The following is a 23,080-nucleotide window of genomic DNA, read 5'->3' on the forward strand; positions in this document are numbered from 1 at the left end:
CAGGAATGAAGGAAGCAAAAGAAAAACACATTCAAACTCTGCCCACCAATGCTTGGAGAGACTGCTGCTAGACAATCCACACAGCAGAAATACTCCCAGCTCAGGGGTTCCTCTCTCCAAAGGGGCAAAATTTCTGCATTTCCCACAGGGCATCTGCAATCACAAATCAAAACCCAATGATGCTGCTGAGCAGGGCAACCACTTCAGAGCTTACGGGGTGGGCAAGGGGAGAGACGGACAAAGGGAGCTTAGTAGACAATCTTCTAAATATTTTATTACAAAATACAGTACAGGGCTCGTAGAATGTTTCCCAATGTTCTCTAATACATACACTGCTGAATGAAGCACTGCAAAATACCTGGCAGTTGCCCACATGAATCTAAGATCTTAGAGTTACAGACAAAACCTGTAACCGGCAGTGGAATGGAGAGGTGGACAGTCACCGTGGCCGCCAGGCTCCTGACTGCTGAACAATGACATCGTTTTCTTCAGGGGTTGAAATCCACATCCATGGCTGACAACCCACTGAAAGCTGGGACCCAAATTCGTACAGAGATGAGGCAGAGTGGAGAGAAGACAACTCTGGACAACCCACAAGTCTCCAGCCACTACTTCTTATTCCTGGGCTTTAGCTCTTCGGCTGCGTTACGTAGGAAAATGTAATTTTTCTTTTGGGGGTTATAAAATTCATGTCCCTAAAGGGGAAAAAAAACAGTACCTTAAAAATTGATTAAAAATCCGGTTAGCATTTTGTGGGCACTTTTAACATGCCAAGTCCTGTGCTCCATGCATGATGTGTAATCTCTCTGGAGGAATAAAACAGGTAAATGGAGAGAAATAAAAGTCAAATGTTAAACAAAAACTTTAATCCTCAGAGTAAAGGTTAAGGACTTGGTGGAAATGTCTTCAATGTGCCCCTTAGAAGGATGATTTTCTACATATTTATCTTTTCAGCACTGAGACTTTTGTCAACCTTCCACCGCTTTAATGCCAAGATGACTCCCCCTCAGTGAGCACAGCCTGGGGAGGGGAGGATGGCGGAGGATGAGCTGGAGGTTTCTCAGCACAGGAGACTTCTGGTCTGTGACGTCACAGGGAGCGGGGCAAGTCCCAGGATGCGCCATCGCAGACGCGGAGGGAGGTGAAGTGCAGGTGTCAGCGTGTCTGCTTGCGCCTGTGCTGAGGAGGAAGCGGGGCTGTGTGACACTGGGGGAGTCGGAAGCACCCAGCTCAGGCCAGGCTAGAAAGGGCTGTGAACAAGCTGAGGCCTGTGAAAACTGTCCCACAGGGAAAAGGAATGGCAGCCACAAAGCTAAGTGACAATGACAGGACTTATGTTTCAGGAAGACAGCAGAGTGGTGTGGGTAAGACAGATGAGTGGAAACCCGAGGTAACCAAAAGGCCTGGAACAGGGAGGTGGGAAGCGCCTCTGGGTGCGTTCTGCCGCCTGCAGTGCAACGATATGCTTTATTCTCACTCCTTGACAGTTACGCCAAGATAGTTCTAGAAGTTCTGCTCACCCAATGACCATGAAGTCTCATCGTAATACACAAAGTGCAGCTTTTCGGAACAGTTACGCTCAAGCAACAAGCTAATAATATTAATCATATGTGGGGATAACTGTCCTTCAACTAAGAACAATGGAAAATTCGTAAGCAACTTTAAGTTAAAAGATTATAATTTAAGTGTTCCACGGTTGACATTAATTGCTCAGATGAATTAATTCTGAGTGGCATTCAAAGCGATGAGCTTTGATTTGACACTGCTTACAATTTACAATTATTTTTTCAACGCCTGAAACACACAGAGCCATGAGTGTGATGTGAGTTAAACATGGAGTTTTAATGTGGCGGCAGGCTGAGCAGGTGAAGAAGCGGAGATCCATCGAAGAGGCCCACAGGGAAACTGAGGCCTCAGGCCACAATCTGGGTCCAACCCCAGCCAGGCAGAACCAAAAAAGCACACACTTTGCAAAACTGAGTGCGTGGCTTCCACAGGTGAATGGATAAACAAACTGTGATACATCCAGATACCATGAAATACTACTCAGTAAAAACAAACTAGTGACACAAGAGCAAAAAAGAGTACACAGTATATGAAGCCGCCTATATAAAATTCTAGAAAACCGCAAATCCCCTATAATGACAAAAACCAGATCACTGTGTGCATGAAGGAAAGGATTACAAGGACACAGAGACTTCTGGGGGAGACACAAGTGTATGTTATCTTGACTGTGGCGAAGGTTTCCTGGGTATATACACAGATGCTGAAACTGATCAAGCTACACTTTAAATGTGTGCAATTTACTGCCTTTCAATTACAACTCAGTAAAGTTGTTGGAAAAAAAAGGCAGCTATGCGGCTCACATAAGCAAACGCTCAGAGAGAGTGCGCCTCCCACAGGCCTGAGCAGGCATCACAACACTGCGCTGAGCGGGCGAGATGTACCGCAGGTGAAGTGGACAGAGCTCCGTGACTGCCCAGCTCTTCTGAGAAAGAGAACCCAAGGCGACTCCAAGACCGACACCCCACTGCCCAGGAGGTGTCTGCCTCAAAGAGGAACGAACACAGGAGAAGCAGCAAGCGGGAGGGTACAGCGGGGGCGGAATCCACCAGATTTTGATCTCCTAGGTTAAGGTGCTTAGGGGGTAGCCAGGGGCGGACATCCCGTTGGGACTGGAACACCGGAAGAAGTGGGGAGCGAGGTCAGGAGCCAAGTTAGACATGAAAGAGTCACCTGCTTAGGCTGGAAGAGCTGCTGCTTCGTGACTGCAGACGCGCCTCGAGGACCCGAAGGAGAACCACAGAAAAAGGCCTGCGTACAAGAGGTGGGCAGAGAGCAGAAGCCACCAGAGATGGCAAGGAGCAGACAGGAGTAGGAAGACAACATACAACGGAAAGCTCAGAGAAACCAAGGGGAGGGCTTTGTGAAGGAAAGAGGAAGGGATGGACCGGTGCCCAGCACAGACAGCAAGGAAGCTTCTGGACTGGACAAGAAGAAAGGCAGCAAGAACCTGACTACAGTCCAGGAAACTGAGGAGGAGACAGAGGTGGGGGAACAAAGAGGGCAGGGGGTCACCACTCTGGACAAGTTTAACAGAAGGGAAACCAGGCTTCTTAACACTTGTGTTAGAAGAGCCGGTGTGACTACAGACGGGGGAACGAGACAGGGGACAGGTAGAGAAGAACGAAGGGGGGAGGGGGAGAGGGAGAGGGAGAAAGATGTGTGCTGTGTGTTGTGTGTGTCTCGGGGAAGGGAGGGGGGCAGGGCCAGGGAAGACAGACACGTTGTGGATGTGAACAAGGAAGACACTACGGCTATGGAGCCCAAGTACCCAGGTCTGCTCTCTTTACCATCACACTGGGATGACTCCAAAACACAGCCAGGACCCTGTCAGTCCCTAACTTCCCTCCTCCCCACACAGCAAACAAGCAAAGAGCCAATGCCTCTGGTGGAAGCCCCACGGCCTTGCTGAGCCCTCTTCACTCTCGCCCAACAACCCCTGGCATCACTGGACGACTGGACCCCCCAGAGTGGCGGCCGCTGGGTTTACAGTGACCAAACACTTGACGTGGGCACGTTCTCAGAGAAAGGATGGGAGGGAGGCCCTGCTGTTCCCTTTGCAGTCAGGTGACTGTGACATGCCATTTGCAGACACACAGCGTGTCTGTGGAGGCCTTGCGACTGAAGCCCAGGCCTTCCGACTCCAGAGCCTGGCTCTGCTGCCTGAAGGGGCCCAACGCAGGTTTGGGAATTCTCACCTTTGACCAGTCGTAGCTGGAAGCATATGCAAATATGTTTCCATTGTGATTGAAGCAGCAAGCCGATATCGGTTGATCTAACTGTTCCGAAGTTTTTAGTTTTGTTCTGGCATCTTTGTCCCAAAAGCTGAATCTACCATCAGATCCCACAGTTGCAAGGGTGCCATGAACAGGATGGAACGCAATTCCATTCACCTACAAATGATGGATATGTACAATGAGAAGCAGAGGCAGAGGAGGGAGGAGAAATCAGGTTCTCGCCAATGCAGACTTCCTGGTTCAGTCAGGACACAAAATGGAACAGACCGTCAGTTCAGTAGAGCTGGCGGCCCGCTGATGACAAGAGAAACTAGCCCCACTTCCTGAACCAATCGGCAGCCCAGGACTGAATCTCATCTCTTGTTCAAAACACGAGTCAGCAGAGGTTAATAAGTATGTAAGCTAGTGACACCAAGGAGCGAACCTCAGGAAAATGCCTTTTTCTTTTTCAGCAAACAGCAATTTCTCGGTTTTAGCTAAGTGTATCAACTGTCTACCAGCACTCATACAGGTGGAAGTCGCTCCCCCAAAACTCCTAAGCCTGCATTCAGAAACAGAGAGAACGAAGACGGTCAATATGTTCATAAAAACAGAAAACTGAAACCTCTCACGTAAGCCATTTATCTCTGCACGCGAACACACACAATGACAGTGATCTTTTCTGACCCCATAATGACTCAGCTACCCACCTCCAAGTCTAGTTTCTAGACACATTCTCAGGGTTACAGTTTCTAAAAACGTACCGCGTAAATGTCCTGAGGAGCTGAAGTGTTGGTTCCGTTAGATCGATGACATTTAAAGGTGAAGTTATCTTTGGCACTGAAAAACAAAGGCCCAACTTAGTTTTCCTTTTTAAAAAAAAGCCTCAAGTGAAAATCTTCAAGCTGATCAGGCCTCACTTACGGATTCGGGGGGTTGATGTAGTGAATGGCAACTCTCCCCTCAATGCTTCCCAGGGCAAAACCTGTCGGCTTGTTCTGTTTGTCTTTAAAAATAGCCACACATCGATGCTACAGTTGGGGGGAAAAAGTATATCATCACAATGGAAGCTGTAACATTCCATAACTAACGTGACTGTACACAGCTTTTACCCCATTTTCGGGTTTTGAAAGAACCAGAAACAGTATTTCTCAAATACGGTAAAGAAAATAATTTCTACTCCTCCAGTAAGCGTTATTTTCCTTTTACTCAGCCACATGATTTTATGAATAAACCTCGGACCAAGTGCTTCCATCCAGGCACCGTTCTCCCTCTGCCACCCTAAAGGCCCTGCTGTCACTGCAGCGTGGCACGCGGCCCTCAGAGCCCCGCCAGGTCCTATTCTGCCACCCTGAAGGCCTTGCTGTCACTGCAGCAGGGCACGCGGCCCTCAGAGCCCCACCAGGTCCTTTTCTGGTGCTGGCCCCCTGGTGGGTCGGGAGAACATGTCACTTTGATTCACAGCCCACCACTGACTAGGTGAGTGCCCTCCAGCAAGTCACCCAACGTTCCAGAGCCTCTGCGTCCCCAACTGGAAAAGGGAAGTAGTGCCTGCCTGTGGAGCACGGGGGACCAAGGGTCAAGCATACAGTGGACGCGGCCAGAAATTTCTAAACCGTGAATAAGCTATGCAAAAGCCAGACACTACACTCGATCCAACGCTGAGTTTGCGGGCCCAAAGGAGGGTTTCCTGGACTCCACAGAAGATCCCACAGAAACAGCCCACGGCCCAGCCTCCAGGGGTAAAGGAGCACAGATCCACATTCTTATTGTCAATCAAGAAGAGGTGCATTAAATGTGGACGCAGGGAAGGAGAGAAATGAACAGATCTGAAACCACATACAGGGTAGAAGTGAGCTTGGTGGTTGATGACATGGGAGAGGAGGAGAGGAGGGAGAGTGAATCAAGGACGACTCCTGATTTCTGGCTTAGACAGCTAAGGGGCGGAGGTGCAGAGCACACAGGGAAGAGCAGGCTGGGGTGGTGGGGAGGGGCAGGTAAAGACTGCTCACTCGGCACACACAGAATGCCTTCTATTCAGGCCTGGCTGCAGGTGCCAGGAATGAGGCAGCAACAAACACAAAATCCCTGCTCTCACTGAGTCTATGCTCTGGTCAAAAAAACAAGATGAGTAAAATCTACACGTATGTATATATAAGACACACACACGTATCTCTCTATATATAGCCTGGGGAGAATGAGCAGGGAGGATCCTGAGAAGAGGTAACATGATCTGCAGAAAGTGGTCCTGGGTTTGGCATGGGATGCTCTGGGGCTGAGACATGAGGAGGATGCAAAGGAGCTGCCAGACTGTGGGTGTCCTTGTCAGGAGCACAGAGGCAAGGCCTGCTGGGGATCCAAGTCTCCAGCCCACAAGGCGTACCTAAGCAACAGCAACGGCCGGCAGATGTAGAGGAGCCAGTGGCCAAGGGCAGATGCCTGGGGAACCTCAACATGCAGCAAGAAGCAGCAAGGAAGACAAAGCAGCAACCAGAGAGGCAGGACGCAAGAGGCTGGCATTACAGACACCAAGGAGAGGTTTAAGAATATGGGATAAGAACAGCAGTGAATGCTGCTGCCACGGTAAGATGAGGGTTGGTGAGTGCCCGCTGCAGCTACTGATTAGAAAGCCATCACTGGCCGTGCCAGAAACAGTTCCAGCGGAGTGACGGGGGCAGAAGTCTCAAAGGAGGGGGAGAGATGAATGGGACGTAAGGGAACCAAGGAAGCTCACGTAAGACACTTACTTGACTTCAAAGGGACAAAGGGACGGAGGTGGCAGAGGATGTGGGGGTCAGAAGAAGCTTGTTTCCTAGGATTGGACTTGAGCCTGGTTCAGTGCCAATGAAGTACAAGAAGAGGGGAGATGAGATACAGGAGAGAGGCAGGTGGTTGACAACCTAAGGCTCCTGAGAAGGCTCACCTAACAGCTGGGAAAAGGCAGGGAAGATGCAGGTGTAGCCAGAGTTCTAGATGCAGCAGGAGGAAGACGGGGAAGTTCCCAACCATCAGCTTCTATGTTCTCGGAGGGAGCGTCCAGGGGTCTGAAGAGAGTGAAGGAGATCTAAGAATCCGTGGCAGGTGAAGACCAAGCTAAAGACGGAAGCTGTGGATTCACAATGGAACCGATCCACCGAGGTGTGCACCCATTCAGCAACATGCAGCGCACCCGGGGGATGTTTGCAGAAGATGGTATTTACTCACTAAATATTTGTGTTTAAATTCACCCCCTTTTGAATGTCGGAAAGTACAACGATTTCCATATGTGGCCACATGGCCAGATTGCCTGCGACAAGTGCTAAACATGAGCTTCTTGATTTGACTTGTGACTCACCTGATGTTTCAGTGGAGATTCTATCCTCCTGAATTCAGAAGGTTGATTCTCTAACTGATAGACAATCAGTCCCCTCTCTGCAGTTGCCACCACAGCCATAGGATATATCTGGGAAACAGGGGAAAGCAGAGACATGCTTAAAGTGGACTGTACTCTTTTTTATACCAAAGTATTAGATCAATTTTTTTTAGAGTCGCAAAAAGTAAGCCTGAATTTTTTTTCAAGCTTAACAGTTCAATGATATTATCACATTTCAAGGTAACCTAGAGAAATCATATTTGAAAGTAGAACATTCATATCTTTTTAAAAGACTCATTTTTTAAAACTACAAAGTATACATTTAGAAAATGTACTGAGAAATAGAGAAGAAATGAACATCACCTCTCTCACCCCATCAAATGATAACTGTTGTTAGCATTATGGTATGTTAACCCCCGTCTTTTTTCCTGAACATTATACAGGTGTGGATATGCATGTTTCTGTATAATGCTGATCCTTCACTCAAAGCATGTTTAGTGAGCACCGCCCCACACATTTTCCACAGAACACTAGCAGTGGCCAGGTATCTAACATTCCCTCAAATGAACCCACAACAGGGTTCACTTAACCATGTCTGTCTTGTTGGCCCACTGGGTCACTTCCCATGTTTTACTATATTATAGAAAACAAAAAACATTTGCATCTTTACTTTTCTCATGATAAATTCCTAAAAGTGGAATTACTAGGACAGTTGGTATAAAACTTCAACTTATTGCTAAACCAACAGAGAGAGTTCTTTACTTTCTATCCTGCTCACTCAGAGACAGTCACCAAAGCTCTAGCACCACACCACAAAGTTACTGCCAGTCTTCCTACAGCCACACAGTGCATGTCATTCTGGGGACAGCATGGCATGTGGCTATCTGCGTATGTTCATACAAGTGACTAAAAAAATGCGACATCTAGTTTTCTGTAATTCTGGAACATATGCAGCACAAAAATCTACAGATTTAAGATGACTGAGGCAATCCAAACTACATCCCACATCTATTCCTAAAGTTTGAAGGGTTTTTACGTTACCCTCTGATTGCAAGATATCATAAGGTAAGAAGTGCCTTTTTTTTTTTTTAAAGGAAATAATTATCATTAAGTTAAAAATTCCTTACCATGTCAGCACAGTAACACCTTTCAGGGAGTTGTAAAACCATCATAGGATTTGATGATCGTGTATCCCAAAACTAAAAGACAAAAAAAAAAAAAAAAAAAAAAACCCACAAAAACCCAATAAGTGACCATTCAGAGCTGAAGTCCAAATAGTGCAAGAATAAATGTCGGGCTTCCCTGGTGGCGCAGTGGTTAAGAATCCACCTGCCAATGCAGGGGACACTGGTTCAATCCCTGGTCCAGGAAGATCCCACATGCCACGGAGCAACTAAGCCCGTACGCCACAACTACTGAGCCTGAGCGCCAGACCCGCGAGCCACAACTACTGAGCTCGTGTGCCACGACTACTGAAGCCCGTGGTCCACCACAAAAGAAGCCACCGCAATGAGAAGCCCACGTACCGCAACGAAGAGTAGCCCCCGCGCAGCAACGAAGGCCCAATGCAGCCAAAAATAAAATTAATTAATTAATTTTAAAAAAATAAAATAAAATAAACACCAATCTTGGTCAGGCCATGCAGTCCCTCAACAGTGTATTATACCTTCAAAGTCTTATCCCAGCTCCCGGTCATCACACAGCTGTAGTTTGGTGCTTTGATCCAGTGTATAGTTTTAACAGGAGCATCGTGCTTTCAAGATAAAACCAAAATACACCAAGGTGAATGTAATAATATGCTACACAGCTTTGGTTCTGGAAATTCAAAGAGAAGGAACCTTAAATACTGAGGTCACACCAAACAGAAACCAAAGGATAGTTCAGCTCTTCCCCATGACCAAAACATTCAATGTAACATCAAGAGCATGTATCTACCTTCCATTCTAACAAAATTTAATTTGACTTTAACCATAATTAACTAGCATGTGAGAGTGAAAGGGGGAGATATTCAGGAATAACTCATAGGGAACTCCACCACAGCTGTATCACTTAGATGACACGCATTCAGAGACTGAGGAGATGCTTCTAGCACACAGTACTGCAACCTCACGGTACGCAACACCTTCCTGAAAATGTCTCAGTGTCAAGAGGCTCCTCCTCACCAGGCCAGACCCTCTGGTTCCAGGTTCTCTCATCTTCCTCATTTCTGCTTTTCTTAGCAGTCTTCTCACAGAACCTGCCCGCTGTCCCGAGCAGACCGTAAAAGCTCCTGGCGTGTGGAAGGGTCCCTCTTACTCACTGCGCTATCTCTACTCCTAAGGACAGTGCCTGCAGTATCACAGGCGTTCATTCAATACAGACTTGTCGAATGAATGTGTGAGCAAATGCAGTTGGTACAAGGCAAGCCGCACACGGGTGTCAGAATGCTGAGAATGAGCTGTACTATTTACAGGTTTTAATGTCACTAGCTCCTTATTATGCCCTCCCCATCCACACACTATGGAAGACCCATGACAACAATTTATGAAACACTAGATAAAACGAGAATGTGTACAAGATTGGTGTCATTTTTGTGCTACAGAGGTTTCTGGTATATTTAAATCTAATTGATTTGGAATGGTCAAACTGCATCTTTCCTATAATAGAGAATTATTGTAATTAAGGGATCATAGCAACCCTGGGCACACCAGCCTTGCCCAGCGTTCCTGCAGAGGGTAAGTTTTTACTACCTGTGCTATCTGTATCGCCTGGTTACTGTTGAGGTCCCACATTTTGGCAGTTTTATCACATGACGCCGTAAATACTTTGCTCCCATCCTAAAATAAAATAGAAAAAAATCTGACATTCTAAGAAAAATAAAACGTCTATATGAACATCTAGGTATCAGACTGAACATACCGAGGCAGGTTTTATTTTGCAATTTTAATTTTTCCAATTATTTGGGGGCCAGAGTATTGCAAGCTACAGTATCATATACAAAACACATTTTCTGCTCTTTTTAACTGTTAATTTTTTCTAAGAGATAATATGTAAAAAGGTTAAAAAAACTTGAACAGCATTTAGAATTATAGAGTGAAAACGAAGTCTCTCCTGACCCCAGCTCGCCGCTCAGAGGCAGCCATAGCCACTGGCATGTCCTCCAAGAACAGCCTTTGTACATCCTGTATCGATGTGTATTACCTACCAGGGGCCACTTCAAAATTTTCTTATTTTCATCAATTTCAAGCCTTCACAAAAGTTGCAAGAATAATACAATGAATACCCATAAACCTATCACCTAGATTCACCAATTGTAAACACTTTGCCACATTTACTGTATCTCTTTCTACCCCCCATTCCCGCTCTGTACCACATGTACAATCATGATTATTTTTCAGCTCAGTATCTCATAGCATTCGAAAGTGCATGCAATAAAACTACACTAATTTATGATAGTCACTGGTCCAATGTAAACTATAGAATAGCTTAAAAAATTGGCAGTCACTGTATAGTGGTTTTAAAATACTCACACACAGAACTCATAAAGTAGGTTAGTCAACATGAAGCACGAGGTAATTTAAAAACAAAAAGTACTGAGTTGAAAATTCTAGACCAGCTGTCAACAAATTTTTTTTCTTAAAGGGCCATATAGTAAATATTTTAGTCTTCGCAGGTCAAAAGGTCTCTGTTGCAACTCCTTAACTCTGCTGTTGTAGCTTGAAAGCAGCCATACACATTATGTAAATGAATGATGTGGCTGTGTATCAAGAAAAGTTTATTCACAAAAATTGGTAATGGGTCAGATCTGGCCCATGGGCCACAATTTGCTGACCCCTGCCCTACAGTACTTCACTTCTGGTCCCACAGCTCAAAGACTTACCACTATCTTCCCCTAGCAAAAACTTCTTCCCATTTGCAGTCGCCAGTTCCCCATGTGAAAGAAGAGAGAAAACCTTCTTCCCTATTAATGAAGCTGTGAGGGCAACTCCACAAACCCTTGGAAAGACGATAATGTATGGAGAGGGATGCCCCGAGGCTGAGTGAAACACTGGCCCCTTAATCTCATAAAACGCCAGTCCTACCAGCTGCAGGATGCCAGGCCGCAGTGGACATACTGAGACAGAGGCCAGTCTACCTAACGGCTGGGGCACAGAAACGAGATTCCCAAGTGCTCTCGACTCAGCTCCTCTCAGGTCCACCTGCTGTGGCCAGACTGACCGTCCTCAGACTGCCAGAGAATCACCCTCACCAAGTTTTGGCTTTTATGCCTCAAGCGTTAACTGTGGCTCTTCTGTGCTTCTGTGCCTTTCCACACCTGCCCTTCTCTCCCAGGCTAGCTCCTATTCCTGTAAGCCCCTGTGAGGGAGGCTGTTAAGTGCGTGGGCTCTGGAGCCAGGAAGGTCCAAGTCTGGGCTCAGCCTTTCACCCCCTATATTCCCTCAAACAAGTCTCTTAACCGCTTCCCACAGGTGCCCCGCTAGTCTTTACGTGGCTGAATCTGCTGTCACTGATTTCCACTACCTGAAATCCTTCTGTTCCTCTCTGTCGGTCTTAAGAGATCATGAGTTCCATAAGCACAGGATTTGCCTACCTCGCCTACTTTGACTTCCACTATATCCCAAGTGCTTAGCATACAATAGGTGCCAGACAATTATTTGAACTAAATAATGTTATTACCTGTTGTAAAACTATTATTATCGTCATCTTATAAGTGAAAAAACATACTCACAGAGATTAAATAACTTGGCAAAGTCAAAAAGTGGAGATACAGCCGAAATTTGAACCCAGGCCTGGAATGGATGAGACAATGCTCTAAAGCTATATAAGCAGATGGTTTACTTTTAAGATTCAGCTCAATTCTTGCCTCTTCTGTGGAGCATTCACAGCCCCCTTCCCAAACTTTATAGCTGCCTTCTGGGTTCTGTCTACCCAGCACAGCGCATCCTGCCTCTCTCAGAACTCAGCTCACTGAATAGGAACTCTTCATGTCTATGTCTCGATGCCTCCACTAGATGGCGCACAACCCTAATGGTGATGGAGAAAGGAAATAGACGGTACACGTCTTTGTAAAAGCCAACAGCCTGCTCAGTACCATCCGAGCAACAGAATTCCGGTGTCAGTTAATTCTATTTCTTACCATACTTGATAAGAAACTTACAATTCTGATCTGTTAACTGATCAGTAAAGAAAGACAGGCAAAATAAATTAGAATTATTTAAAATCTATTCAAGTTGCTATTTTTCTACAGGTAAATTAAAACTATTATTAGTCTCATAATAACCCAATCAGACATGTCAGAAATACATTTTACAGGTAACAAAAATGCTTTAGAGAAGGCTGTCAGAGCTAATGATTAAAATGGGAGCAACTCTGGCTCCTTAACCATCTCAAAATGTTTATAAATAGTAGAATCATTTCCTATTTGAAAGCTAAGATCACACAAATGTACGGTGTGAGTAGTTTGCTATTTCTCATAAAGGTAAACATATATTACATATGACCCAGCAAGCCCACTATTAGATATTAATGCAAGAGGAATGAAAACTTATATTCACAGAAAATCCAATATACAAATGTTTATAGCAGCATTATTCGTAATGACCCAAAATGGGAAACAACCCAAATGTCCTTCAGCTGGTGGATGGTGAACAAAGAGTGATACATCCATACCATGGATTACTACTCAGCAATAAGGAAGACAAACTACCGCCAGATACAACAACCTGGATGGACCTCAAATGCAGTGTGCTCAAAACAGCCCGATTCAAAGGGCTTCTGTTTATGACATTCTAGTCAAGGCAGAACCACAGGGACAGAAAACACATCAGTGGTTTCCAGGGACTGGGGGCTGAGGAGGATTTGACTACAAAGGGCAGGAGGATATCCTTGGGCTGATGGATCTCTTCTATATTTTGACCACAACTCTATGCATTTCTCAACACTCACAGAATCATACACTAGAAAGGTTCAATTTTACTGTTTGCAAATCGCATCTAATAAAAAAAATTTGCATGAGCCTGAGGAGGGACCTTGCGGCTTAGCTTCCTCCGCACAGCTGCCCCAGACTCTCAGTCAGGCCCCTTTGTTTTCTCACTTCTGCAGGGTTCCGCCGTCAGCAGAAGGGAGGAGAGAAAGGCTGGGATGTCAATCCTGGGCTCCTCCTGTAGGGAGGGGTGAGTCCTCCACAGCTGCAGCTCTTGCTGTGTGACTTCACCATCCCTGCTGGTTTCCTTGTAAATGGTACCTTCATTAAACTCCCCAATCACCCACCCACTCCCCCAAAAAGAAAAATAAAGAAGAGCTCAGAGCTGAATAAACTTGAACACATTTACTTACATCGCTGATGTTCAGGATTTGGGAGGAAAAAGACTTCCAAAAAAACAAACTATTTCAGAAGTTTAATAATGGAAAAGGATTGATTCTTTCCCTAGGACTTATTTTCTGGGACAGTAATTTCTAATTTTAAAACAACATAAGCTCATGGCACATGTAGAGGTAGGAAAGGCTTTAAAAAATTGTCTAGTCCCTTGCTCAAGGAAATATGTCAATAAATTAATGGATTTTTTAATGCAAGAAAAGCTTTCAGAGAGATTAAAGTTAACATGACTAAAGTTAGCTGACTACATTATGAGTATCAATAAATTACTATATTTAAATTCAGAAACAGCACTTCTACAATGTGTACACATACTTGCTATTTGTGTTTCAGGTTATATAAAAACATATACATTTATATACACTCTGAAAACATGAAAAAACTGAATGAAACTTACATCACTCCAGCAGACATCTAGCACAGGCCCAGTGTGCATCTGTTGGGCTTTTGGAATAGTCTGTCCACTGTCTTGAACTTCCCAGCATCGAACCTATAATAATAAAACAAATTAACACAAACAGCCAATTAATGATACATTATATGCATTTTAAGCCCTTTGCTCCAAGCCATAATCAGATAAACATAAATTTACATTATAGACACTTTTTTCCGATCAAATGAACAAACATAAAATGAATAATACTTGGCGCCAGCACGGATAAGCTGAGACTTGTACTACTGGCAGATGTGTAAGTTGGTACAGCTCTTCTGGAGGATATTTATCTGAAATCCTTAAGTTTGTACCCTGTGTCTCAACTATTTCGGGACTTGAAGATTTCCCATGATGTACTTTACATGCGTTATCTGAATTAATCTCTACAACAGCTAAAGCTCTGTGAACTTACTGTCATCTCCATCTCATGAAACAGGACACGAGGCTTAACTAAGATAACTGGCCCAGGTCCCGTATCTAAGAGAGTGGCAAAGCCACTATGTGTTTATCTGATTAGGAATGCGGTTGAATGTTTCAAGATTACTCCAGCAGGCCACTTGCACTCCTTTGTGAAGTGCCTCTAAACACCCTTCGCCTATTTTTCTACCAGAGTTTTTATCTTTCTTTTCATATGCTATGATTTCTTTTTGGTAAGTATAGTGTCTGTGCAGGATTTATGCTATATCTAAAGGTGAAAAAACTTTAACATATGCCTGAAGAACATTTGCAGGATGCCCAGAAGGGAAATTTGTACATACCGTCATGGACAACTTTTATTTTCAATGAATACTACAGACCTGGGAATATACTTCAAGATACTGAACTAGAGTAGGAATTTTTGAATGCCGCATATGATCCTGCTTTCTTAACAAAAATCGGCACAACAAGGGATGCCTGCCATTCAGACGGGTTCACACTCTAAACTCGGTGCTTAAAAAAAGCCATGAATAAGCCTGAACTCTCTGCTTCACTCACTTGGAGCAAAAAAAAAAAAAACAACAACAAAACAGCTAACACTAACTGTGCCGATACAAAGAGATATGCCAGAGAGAACACGCAAACGTTTAAGGAGCACTTACATCGTTAGCCCACGACCCTGCAATAAGGAAGTTCCCCGGCAAGGCTGGCGGGCTAAAAGATAGACAACCAATGCTATCATCAGGAGAGGATGTTACTTCAATATCCTGGGGTGGAAAAAGTCCGTGTTAAAATGTATACATCGTCACAATTCAATTCAAAACTGCCTTCTTTCTCACTAGCACCTCATGGTGGCCTTCCCTTGTGTCAAGAGCTAAGTGAATTAGACCTTTCTTACTTTGATAAAAAGGGGGAGTGTAACAAAACCAGTGAAAGCACTGGTGCTGCTGGAGTACAAGCAGCACTCTCAAAGGCAGGCCCACAACCATATTTCCCAGACAACGGCCCACCCGGTCACTCTTGCCCTGAAGTGCTCAATCACAGCATCACCTGCCTCCCTCCGCCACAGAAATTCTGAGTCAACAGTTGTGGGCTGGGCCCTAGGAACATGCAATTTTAACAGGCATCTCGAGTGATTCCAGTGATCAGGAATGTCAGGGGGAATAGGACACTCGTCCAGGGGACACACAGTTTCTCTGCTCCAGTATTTGAGAAAGCAGCCTGGACAAAATTTCAGAGTTTTCACCCCCAAAGGAGGCTCCCAAGCCATCTGGGTTTCTCTCGCTGTCACAAGCGTGGGGCCCCCTGCAGTGTCTCTACAAACCCATGAAGCCTTAGGCGGTACCTTCATAGGATTGTGATTATCTGCGGCGGCGCTGCCAAACATGCTGGCTCCCCCAGTGCCAAACCCGGAGGCTGCTCCAAACAGGCTCATCTTGGCCCTAAAAAATAATGGGAAAAGTTAAGGACAGGTCCTCTCTTAAGTAATAAACATCACTGAGAGGCAAGATAAAGATAATTAAGTTATGGAAGGGAAATAGAGCGTAAATAAATAAATGGCTTGATGTCAGGCTTCTCTCTCCTGAAGAGGTCTAAATATGCGATAAGCAGAGTGCTTTTTAAAAATAAACTTTCTATTTTAGAATAGTTTTTAATGGAAAATTCTTAAGACAGAAGAGTTCCCTGGGCTTCCCCGGCTGCTCAGTGGTTAAGAAGCCGCCTGCCAATGCAGGGGACACGGGTTCGATCCCTGGTCCGGGAAGATCCCACATGCTGCGGAGCAACTAAGCCCGTGCGCCACAACTACTGAGCCTGCGCTCTAGAGCCCACGTGCCACAACTGCTGAGCCCTCGTGCCTAGAGTCCGTGCTCCGCAACAAGAGAAGCCACCGCAATGAGAAGCCTGCACACTGCAACGAAGAGTAGCCCCCGCTTGCCACAACTTGAGAAAGCCCGCACACAGCAACAAATACCCAATGCAGCCAAAAATAAATTAAACAAAAATTTTTTTTAAAAAAGAAGAGTTCCCATACACCCCACATCCAGTTTCCTTCTTAACTTTGTCACAATTAATTCACCAATATTGACACATTACAGCAGAGTATTTTTCAGTCACCAGGTAAAATATAAATTCGCTCATTTCTTTTTACACAGTTAGAGACACGCTGCTGAGCACCAGGAACACAACTGGAAACCAGCAGAAGGCCCCATTCTTCCAGCTTCCCGCTTAGTGACAGTTCACTGTCTTTGTACTAATTTCCGCACTCTGGATTAGGTCAATATCTCTGCATGAAGTCACTTAGAAAAACAACCAACCCTGGCAGCAATCGTAGGAGTTTAAAAAAAGTAATCCAGGGCTTCCCTGGTGGCGCAGTGATTGAGAGTCCACCTGCCGATGCAGGGGACACGGGTTCGTGCCCCGGTCCGGGAAGATCCCACATGCCATGGAGCGGCTGGGCCCGTGAGCCGTGGCCGCTGAGCCTGCACGTCAGGAGCCTGTGCTCCGCAATGGGAGAGGCCACAACAGTGAGAGGCCCGCGTACCGCAAAAAAATAAAAATAAAAAAAAAGTAATCCATTTTGGTCTGCTTAAGTAGCAAAAGGTTTGGCATTATGTTTTGGACATTTGCCCAGCAAGAATCTCCCCACTTTGAGTTTTCTCCTGGGCACCATAGTCTAGTAGGCCCACCTGGGTTAGAACCATGCCTCTGCCACTCGCCAGAGCTGGGACCCTAATCTCACCAAGCCTCATTTTCCCTATCCTGCAAACATAGAGAATATTAACAGCTTCTCCAGGGTTATTCTGAGGATCAAATCAGATTATCTATGTAGAAAGCGCAGTGTCTAGTGCACAGTGGGTCATAAACAACTTTCCCTTTTTTCCTTCCAAGGAGAAAGTCTGTGTATTATAACTCTGATGCCTCACATACGTTGATGCCACATTTTCAATTCTGTCATTGGGTAGTAAATTTTTACACCCACAAGCCTACCATATCAGCAACCTCTCCCAAAGGAGGCTAGCAGCTGAGTGACAAAAGTGACTAACCCAATAACATACAGCTCATGTGACAGGAGTTAACAACAGTAGCATCTCTTAAGAAGACAACATAGAATGGGAAAACTGTGAGGAATTCTGGGGAGATATTTGAATTTCCCGAGCTTTATGAAAAATAATCAAGTGTAGACCTACTAGGTCTATGAAAGCATTAGTATCTCAGAAAGCAACCTGTGCGAGGCCGTGGTGTTTGCTGACCACCTCTGCCTCAAATGTTTGAGATGTATTTGAAACACCAGTTAACTGCACAAGCACACAAAGGAATGAAGGGCTTCTGCAGTCAAGTCCAGGAACTACATATATGATTTGGGCACATTATTTAGCCTTCATTTTCTCACCTGTAAAAACAGACCCTGAAATCCACTTCACAGAGTTACGAAAACCAAGTGAGGTTGTACACACAGTGCCTGAAACGCCTGTCCCTTCCTCTCTTCAACCATCAAGTTGGGAGAGAGCATTTCTGCCATTAGGGACGAACTAAGGGAGGAGAACAAGGGCCATCGAGCATTAATCAGCCTACGTGGGCCACATGTTGTGCAGGACACCGAGAACCCTCTAGAAGTTCCGAAGACAAGCATACGTCTCCAGCCTACCGAAGCGCGCGCTCCTTCCCTCCTTGTTGCACCCCAGCTCTGATGGCTTCCTCTCTGCCCGTGAACAATGCAAGCTCCTCCCAGCCCTGGAGCATTCCTACCAGCTGTTCCTCCAGCCTGGGGTGATCCGCCCTCCCCCAAACCCCCAGCTGTCTCAGTGTGAATCTTCAGGTCCCACTTCAACAGGGGCCTCCTGCGAACTTTTGAGGGTGATGGAAACGGTCTAAAACCGCACTGTGATGATGTTTACACGACTCTATGAAACTTCCCCAAATCATCAAAATGTACACTTTCAACGGATTATTGTAAGTGACATTCAGTAAAGCTGTTAAAAGCATCTTCTTAAAGGAAGGCCCCTCCCAGAGGCTTCCCTGCCTTCCTAATGTAACACATTGGATCCTCCATCGCATCTCCGTCTTCTTCACAGCACCTGTCCCCATCTGGAACCTGCTGGCAGTCAGTCGCCTCCCCAGGAGACTGCCAGCTCCACCACGGCGAAGAGCAACCTGGACGCTCCCCTAAAACACACCTGGCCCTCAGCACAGCGCCAGGCGCTTCACAGATACTTGCCAGGGCACAGTGTGTGCACGTGGATACTGGACTACTTGGCGGAGGGAACAGAAGCAAACAACCAGTTTCAGAGAGGGATAAATGCAACAAAGGAGATGAAACCGGTTACCATGGGGGAGACTAAAGGGGGATGGCCTTCCGCAGAAGAACGGTCCGGGAAGGTCAACGAGGTGGCGGCTTGTGTCTGATGAGAAGCCAGACGTGTGACGAGGAAGGGGAGAGGCAACAGAGGCTGCCATCCACTCTGTGATCCTTCCCGGTGCCTCGGTTTCCCCACGAGAAATACGAGGGGGTTAGACCGGAGGTGACCCGTAAGGCCCCTTGCAGCTCTGACGTCCCTCCCCGGGGCCACTAATGGAGTTCGCCAACAGTCCTGCTCGTGCCCCAGCACCTCGCGGCGGGCCGCACTCGCCCGGGAGGACCAGGCCTCTGCGGCGCCATGGCGGCGGGGAACGCGGGGAAGCGGCACGAGGCCTACCTGAGAGTCGCGCCGCGGAGGGAAGCCGGCGGCGGAGAGCGGAAAGAGCTCGGGAGCCTGCGACCCGGCTCGGGCGCGGAGGAGGCAGTAACCAGGTGACTGGAATCCCGGGAGCCTGAGGTCTTCTCACGCCGGTTGAGGAAACAGCCCTAATTACCGCGGAGACATTGCGCATGCGTCTCCGAGCCACTTCCTGTGTTGTCCGGAAGGCAGGGAAAGGAAGGAAAAGGCTCCTCCTCCCTGAAGGGAATCGCACATGCGCAGAAGCACTATTGACGCCAAGAAGAAGTCCTCGTGCCAGCAGTTTGCGGATTGGTCGAAAGTTGGTGTACCCGACGCAGCTGCGGAGCGACTGCTCTGATAAATCGGCGGCCCCGGCTGGTGAAGGTTAGTTAACAATTTTCTCTTGTGAATGACAAGTCTAGCAAAATTACGATTGCCGCCAGTTCTTAAGGCCATCCTTCGAGAAGCTGATGGGACGCTACCTGGTTTCCTGCCCTGGTCTCCCTATTTGCGACTGGGGTATCTTGAGCCAACTGGTCTCTTTGGACTTCAGTTTCCAGCTGTGAAATGGGGATAATAATGCCTAACTTCCAGGGCTATTCTTAATTAGGTTCAAGTAAAAGTAACACATATGAAGGCCTTTTACTAAGTGTAAGGTTCCATAGGAATATTAAGGGGCTGTTATGACGCACACGTGCCAACTCCAAATATTTCAGCTGGTTGCTTTTTCCCCCTTTAAGAATGTCTGAAGGAAAAACAGAGGAAGGGATCTCCTGAGGTTGTGGTACATACACTGACCCTTCTCCTTTACTACTCACCGTGGGCTGCGTACCAAAAGCCTTGACATCTTCAGGGAGGCTGAGGATCCGCGGGACCTTGTTATAAAATGCAGTTTCAGAAGGTCCAGTGTGGGCCTGAGAACCTACATTTCTAGCAAACTCCCTGCTGAGGTTGCCAGGCCACGGACCGCAGTTGAGCACCGAGGATCTAGATGAGGTGTTTAGAATCACGTGGGGAAACTTTAAAAAAAAACTGATGCCTCACCCTCAGAGATTCTGATTTAGTTGTTCTGGGGTGGAACGAGGGAATTAATATTTTTTAAAAGCTCTCCGAGTGATTCTAAAATGCAGGCAAGGTTCAGAACCTCTCGTCTAAATAATGATGATAATAGTAATAGCTCCTTTAAGCACTGGATACTCCATCTCCTGTAATTTCTTTACCAAATGGATCATCTCATAGCATCTCTCAACTCTCAAAGCCCTCTCAAAGCTCTCTCAGTGCTTATCATATTCTGTCTCATAAGATTGTGGGTGTATTTGCCTTGTCTAGCTTCCTAGATTTTAAACTTTGTGTCTTAAGCCCATGTATATAGCACCAAGCACAGTCTTACATATTTTGGTGTTTAATATTTGTCGAATTATATTTTCCATGCCCAAGGAATCTTCCAGAAGCCTCTGTTATGTACAATACTGGTTATTCAGCATGCTTAAAAAAAATCTTTCTGTTGTTTAGGGGTATGTAATCGACAAGCTGGTTTTGCATATACCATCAGTGGAACAATGGTAGCAGCATGTGTACCCACATATAACAGTAACACTCCCTGACTCTTTCTAAAGAGTGTTATTTCAAACCCACACTTGTTCTCACAATGACACTATAGGTGGGATGCAAGCAGTCTGCCCCTCAAAATGTGACTTTAGAGATGGCAGTCTGTGGCTTCACCTCACTTTTTCCCTCAGAAACAAAAAGGAGGATCAAAACAATCTGTATCCATGGGTATGATTATTAAGCCAAAAGTCTAGGTGAAAATTTTTAAAAATAAAAAGTAAAATTAAATTTTGGTCATGGCTATTATTCACATTAGTATACCCTTCTGCAGTTTTTTACACAAGGGAGTATTTATGAATGATTACACAGTTTATATTCCATTTCTAGGTAAATAGAAACTGAATGTTTGTAATTTTAGTATCAGTTCCTTTTCATTTGAAGTGATCTTTAATTCTGTTATTTTAATTAAAAAGTCCTAATATGTTGTCTTAAGGTTTTGTAAATAGCTTGGTTGCAACGAAGCACACATTAAGTGTAGCTTTACAAGGAATTGGGGGCATCCAAAGATGACAATACAAAATGGGCTCCTGTCTACAAGTGTTCAGTCTCACACAGAAATCCTCATGGTTTTCCCAACCTCTTGTTGTGTCCCAGACTCTTCCACCCCATTCCTGAAAACAAGGACTTGAATACATATATTTTAATAGATCTTTATTGGAGTATAATTGCTTCACAATACTGTGTTAGTTTCTGTTGTACAACAAAGTGAATCAGCCATATGCATACATTATCCCCCTATCCCCTCCCTCTTGGGACGAATATATTTTAAATAAATGTCCATCCAAAACAGTGGAAGGATTTGAGAGAACATAGAGCTTCTGCCAGCAGAGGGAGACCTTGGCTTGTTTTTACAAGATTTTCTTGGGATACATAACCTTTAAATGGTGAACAGAAGTCCAAACAAATGTAATGTTTCTCAGTAGTTCACTACAAAAACATCCTGTTGAAAATACTGTTTAGTATACATGTACTTGTGGCTTAGCTTTGACAGCATCTATTCTTTTCAGCACCACTGAACAGGTATCTACATCAAACAGTTCAACTGAGACATTCATTAAGGGAAGTTATAGATAGAAATCCTGGAGTGTTTTTTGCCTATTTTGTAGAAAGTGCGATATGGGTTTCTTTTTTCATGAAATCATGACTTCTGAAATCAATCAGCATCATCAATGATGACGGTTAAATTTCCCAGAAACCTGGAGATATTACGAGAGCTTTTATTTTACGAGGGTGATTATGAACCCTTAAGGAAAAAACCAAGATTCTCTGAACATCTTTTCGTTGCACCAGTTTTTATTCACTTTAATTATAAACAGACTCCAATCCAAATGTTCTTTCTTGATTAAAATTATGGAAATATTAAAAATAAATACAGATGGTAGAGACTGGAGCCTACCCGGGCTCTTTGGTGGGGCTAATGGCGGACTCTGGGAGGGCTCACGCCGAGGAGTACTTCCCAGAACTTCTGCTGCCAGTGTCCTTGTCCTCACGGAGAGACACAGCCACCCCCCGCCTCTGCAGGAGACCCTCTAACACTAGCAGATGCTAAAGAGATTCAGGGACTTCCCTGGTGGCACAGTGGTTAAGAATCCGCCTGCCAATGCAGGGGACACAGGTTCGAGCCCTGGTCCAGGAAGATCCCACGTGCCACAGAGCAACTAAGCCCGTGAGCCACAACTACTGAGCCCGCGCGCCTAGAGCCCATGCTCCTCAACAAGAGAAGCCACCGCAGTGAGAAGCCCGAGCACCGAAACAAAGAGTAGCCCCCGATTGTTGCAACTAGAGAAAGCCCGCGTGCAGCAATGAAGACCCAACGTAGCCGAAAGAGAGATTCAGAGGAAGGGACAGATCTATATAGGTTAAAACTCATTATGAGAGACTTCTTAGAAAGCTCCTTCAAGAAATGGCTCAAAATGCGACATAGGGCTTCCCTGGTGGCGCAGTGGTTGAGCCTGCCGATGCAGGGGGCACGGGTTCGTGCCCTGGTCCGGGAGGATCCCACATGCTCCGTGAGCCATGGCCGCTGAGCCTGAGCTTCCTGAGCCTGTGCTCCGCAATGGGAGAGGCCACAGCAGTGAGAGGCCCACGTACTGCCAAAAAAAAAAGTGACATAGCATAGAGCTGCTCCAAGTGTAGCTAATGGAGTCAGTGTAGTCCTCAAATTGTTAGCTGTCCATGATAAATTCAGAAAATAAGATTGAGAATTTAGAAACTTTTATAGTTGACTATTTTATGTGTTGAATCTAATAAGTAAACTATAAAAAATAAACAAATAAATAATAAATACACATGGTAGAGGGGATGTCTGTTGTCAGTTGCCATTTTAAACAGCTGCCTATTTTACAGTAATACTCTTTAGAAACAAATCTTAAGAATGAGAATTCTAGCTGGGTCCCAAATAGCTACTAACATTAACTTTTCAGCTGCATCTGATAAAGA

At 45.5% G+C, this 23,080-nt stretch overlaps 1 protein-coding gene across 1 annotated transcript; it reads right to left on the reverse strand.

The window, feature by feature from the left end:
- Positions 1 to 254: 254 nt before the first annotated feature.
- On the reverse strand, positions 255 to 19,202 carry RAE1 (ribonucleic acid export 1). The gene is made up of 12 exons (XM_060123424.1): positions 19,031 to 19,202; positions 15,682 to 15,778; positions 14,999 to 15,103; positions 13,884 to 13,976; positions 9,861 to 9,947; positions 8,798 to 8,884; positions 8,259 to 8,330; positions 7,114 to 7,221; positions 4,704 to 4,810; positions 4,544 to 4,619; positions 3,762 to 3,956; positions 255 to 695 (listed from the first exon to the last, which is right to left on the reverse strand). Exons 2-12 carry the CDS (start codon positions 15,769 to 15,771, stop codon positions 609 to 611), a joined length of 1,107 nt encoding a protein of 368 aa, XP_059979407.1. The 5' UTR covers positions 15,772 to 15,778; positions 19,031 to 19,202; the 3' UTR covers positions 255 to 608.
- Positions 19,203 to 23,080: the final 3,878 nt, after the last annotated feature.

Source organism: Lagenorhynchus albirostris, chromosome 15 (assembly GCF_949774975.1).
Source record: "Lagenorhynchus albirostris chromosome 15, mLagAlb1.1, whole genome shotgun sequence".
NCBI lineage: Eukaryota > Metazoa > Chordata > Mammalia > Artiodactyla > Delphinidae > Lagenorhynchus > Lagenorhynchus albirostris.

Bases quoted from the DNA above. Each gene is read 5' to 3' on its own strand.
- RAE1 (XM_060123424.1), bottom strand. From the start codon at position 15,771: ATGAGCCTGTTTGGAGCAGCCTCCGGGTTTGGCACTGGGGGAGCCAGC. The intron at 4,811-7,113 runs GTGAGTCACAAG...CCCCAACTGTAG, and splicing joins AATCTCCACTGAAACATCAG to CATCGATGTGTGGCTATTTT. The intron at 3,957-4,543 runs GTACGTTTTTAG...CATCATTTGTAG, and splicing joins CTCCTCAGGACATTTACGCG to GTGAATGGAATTGCGTTCCA.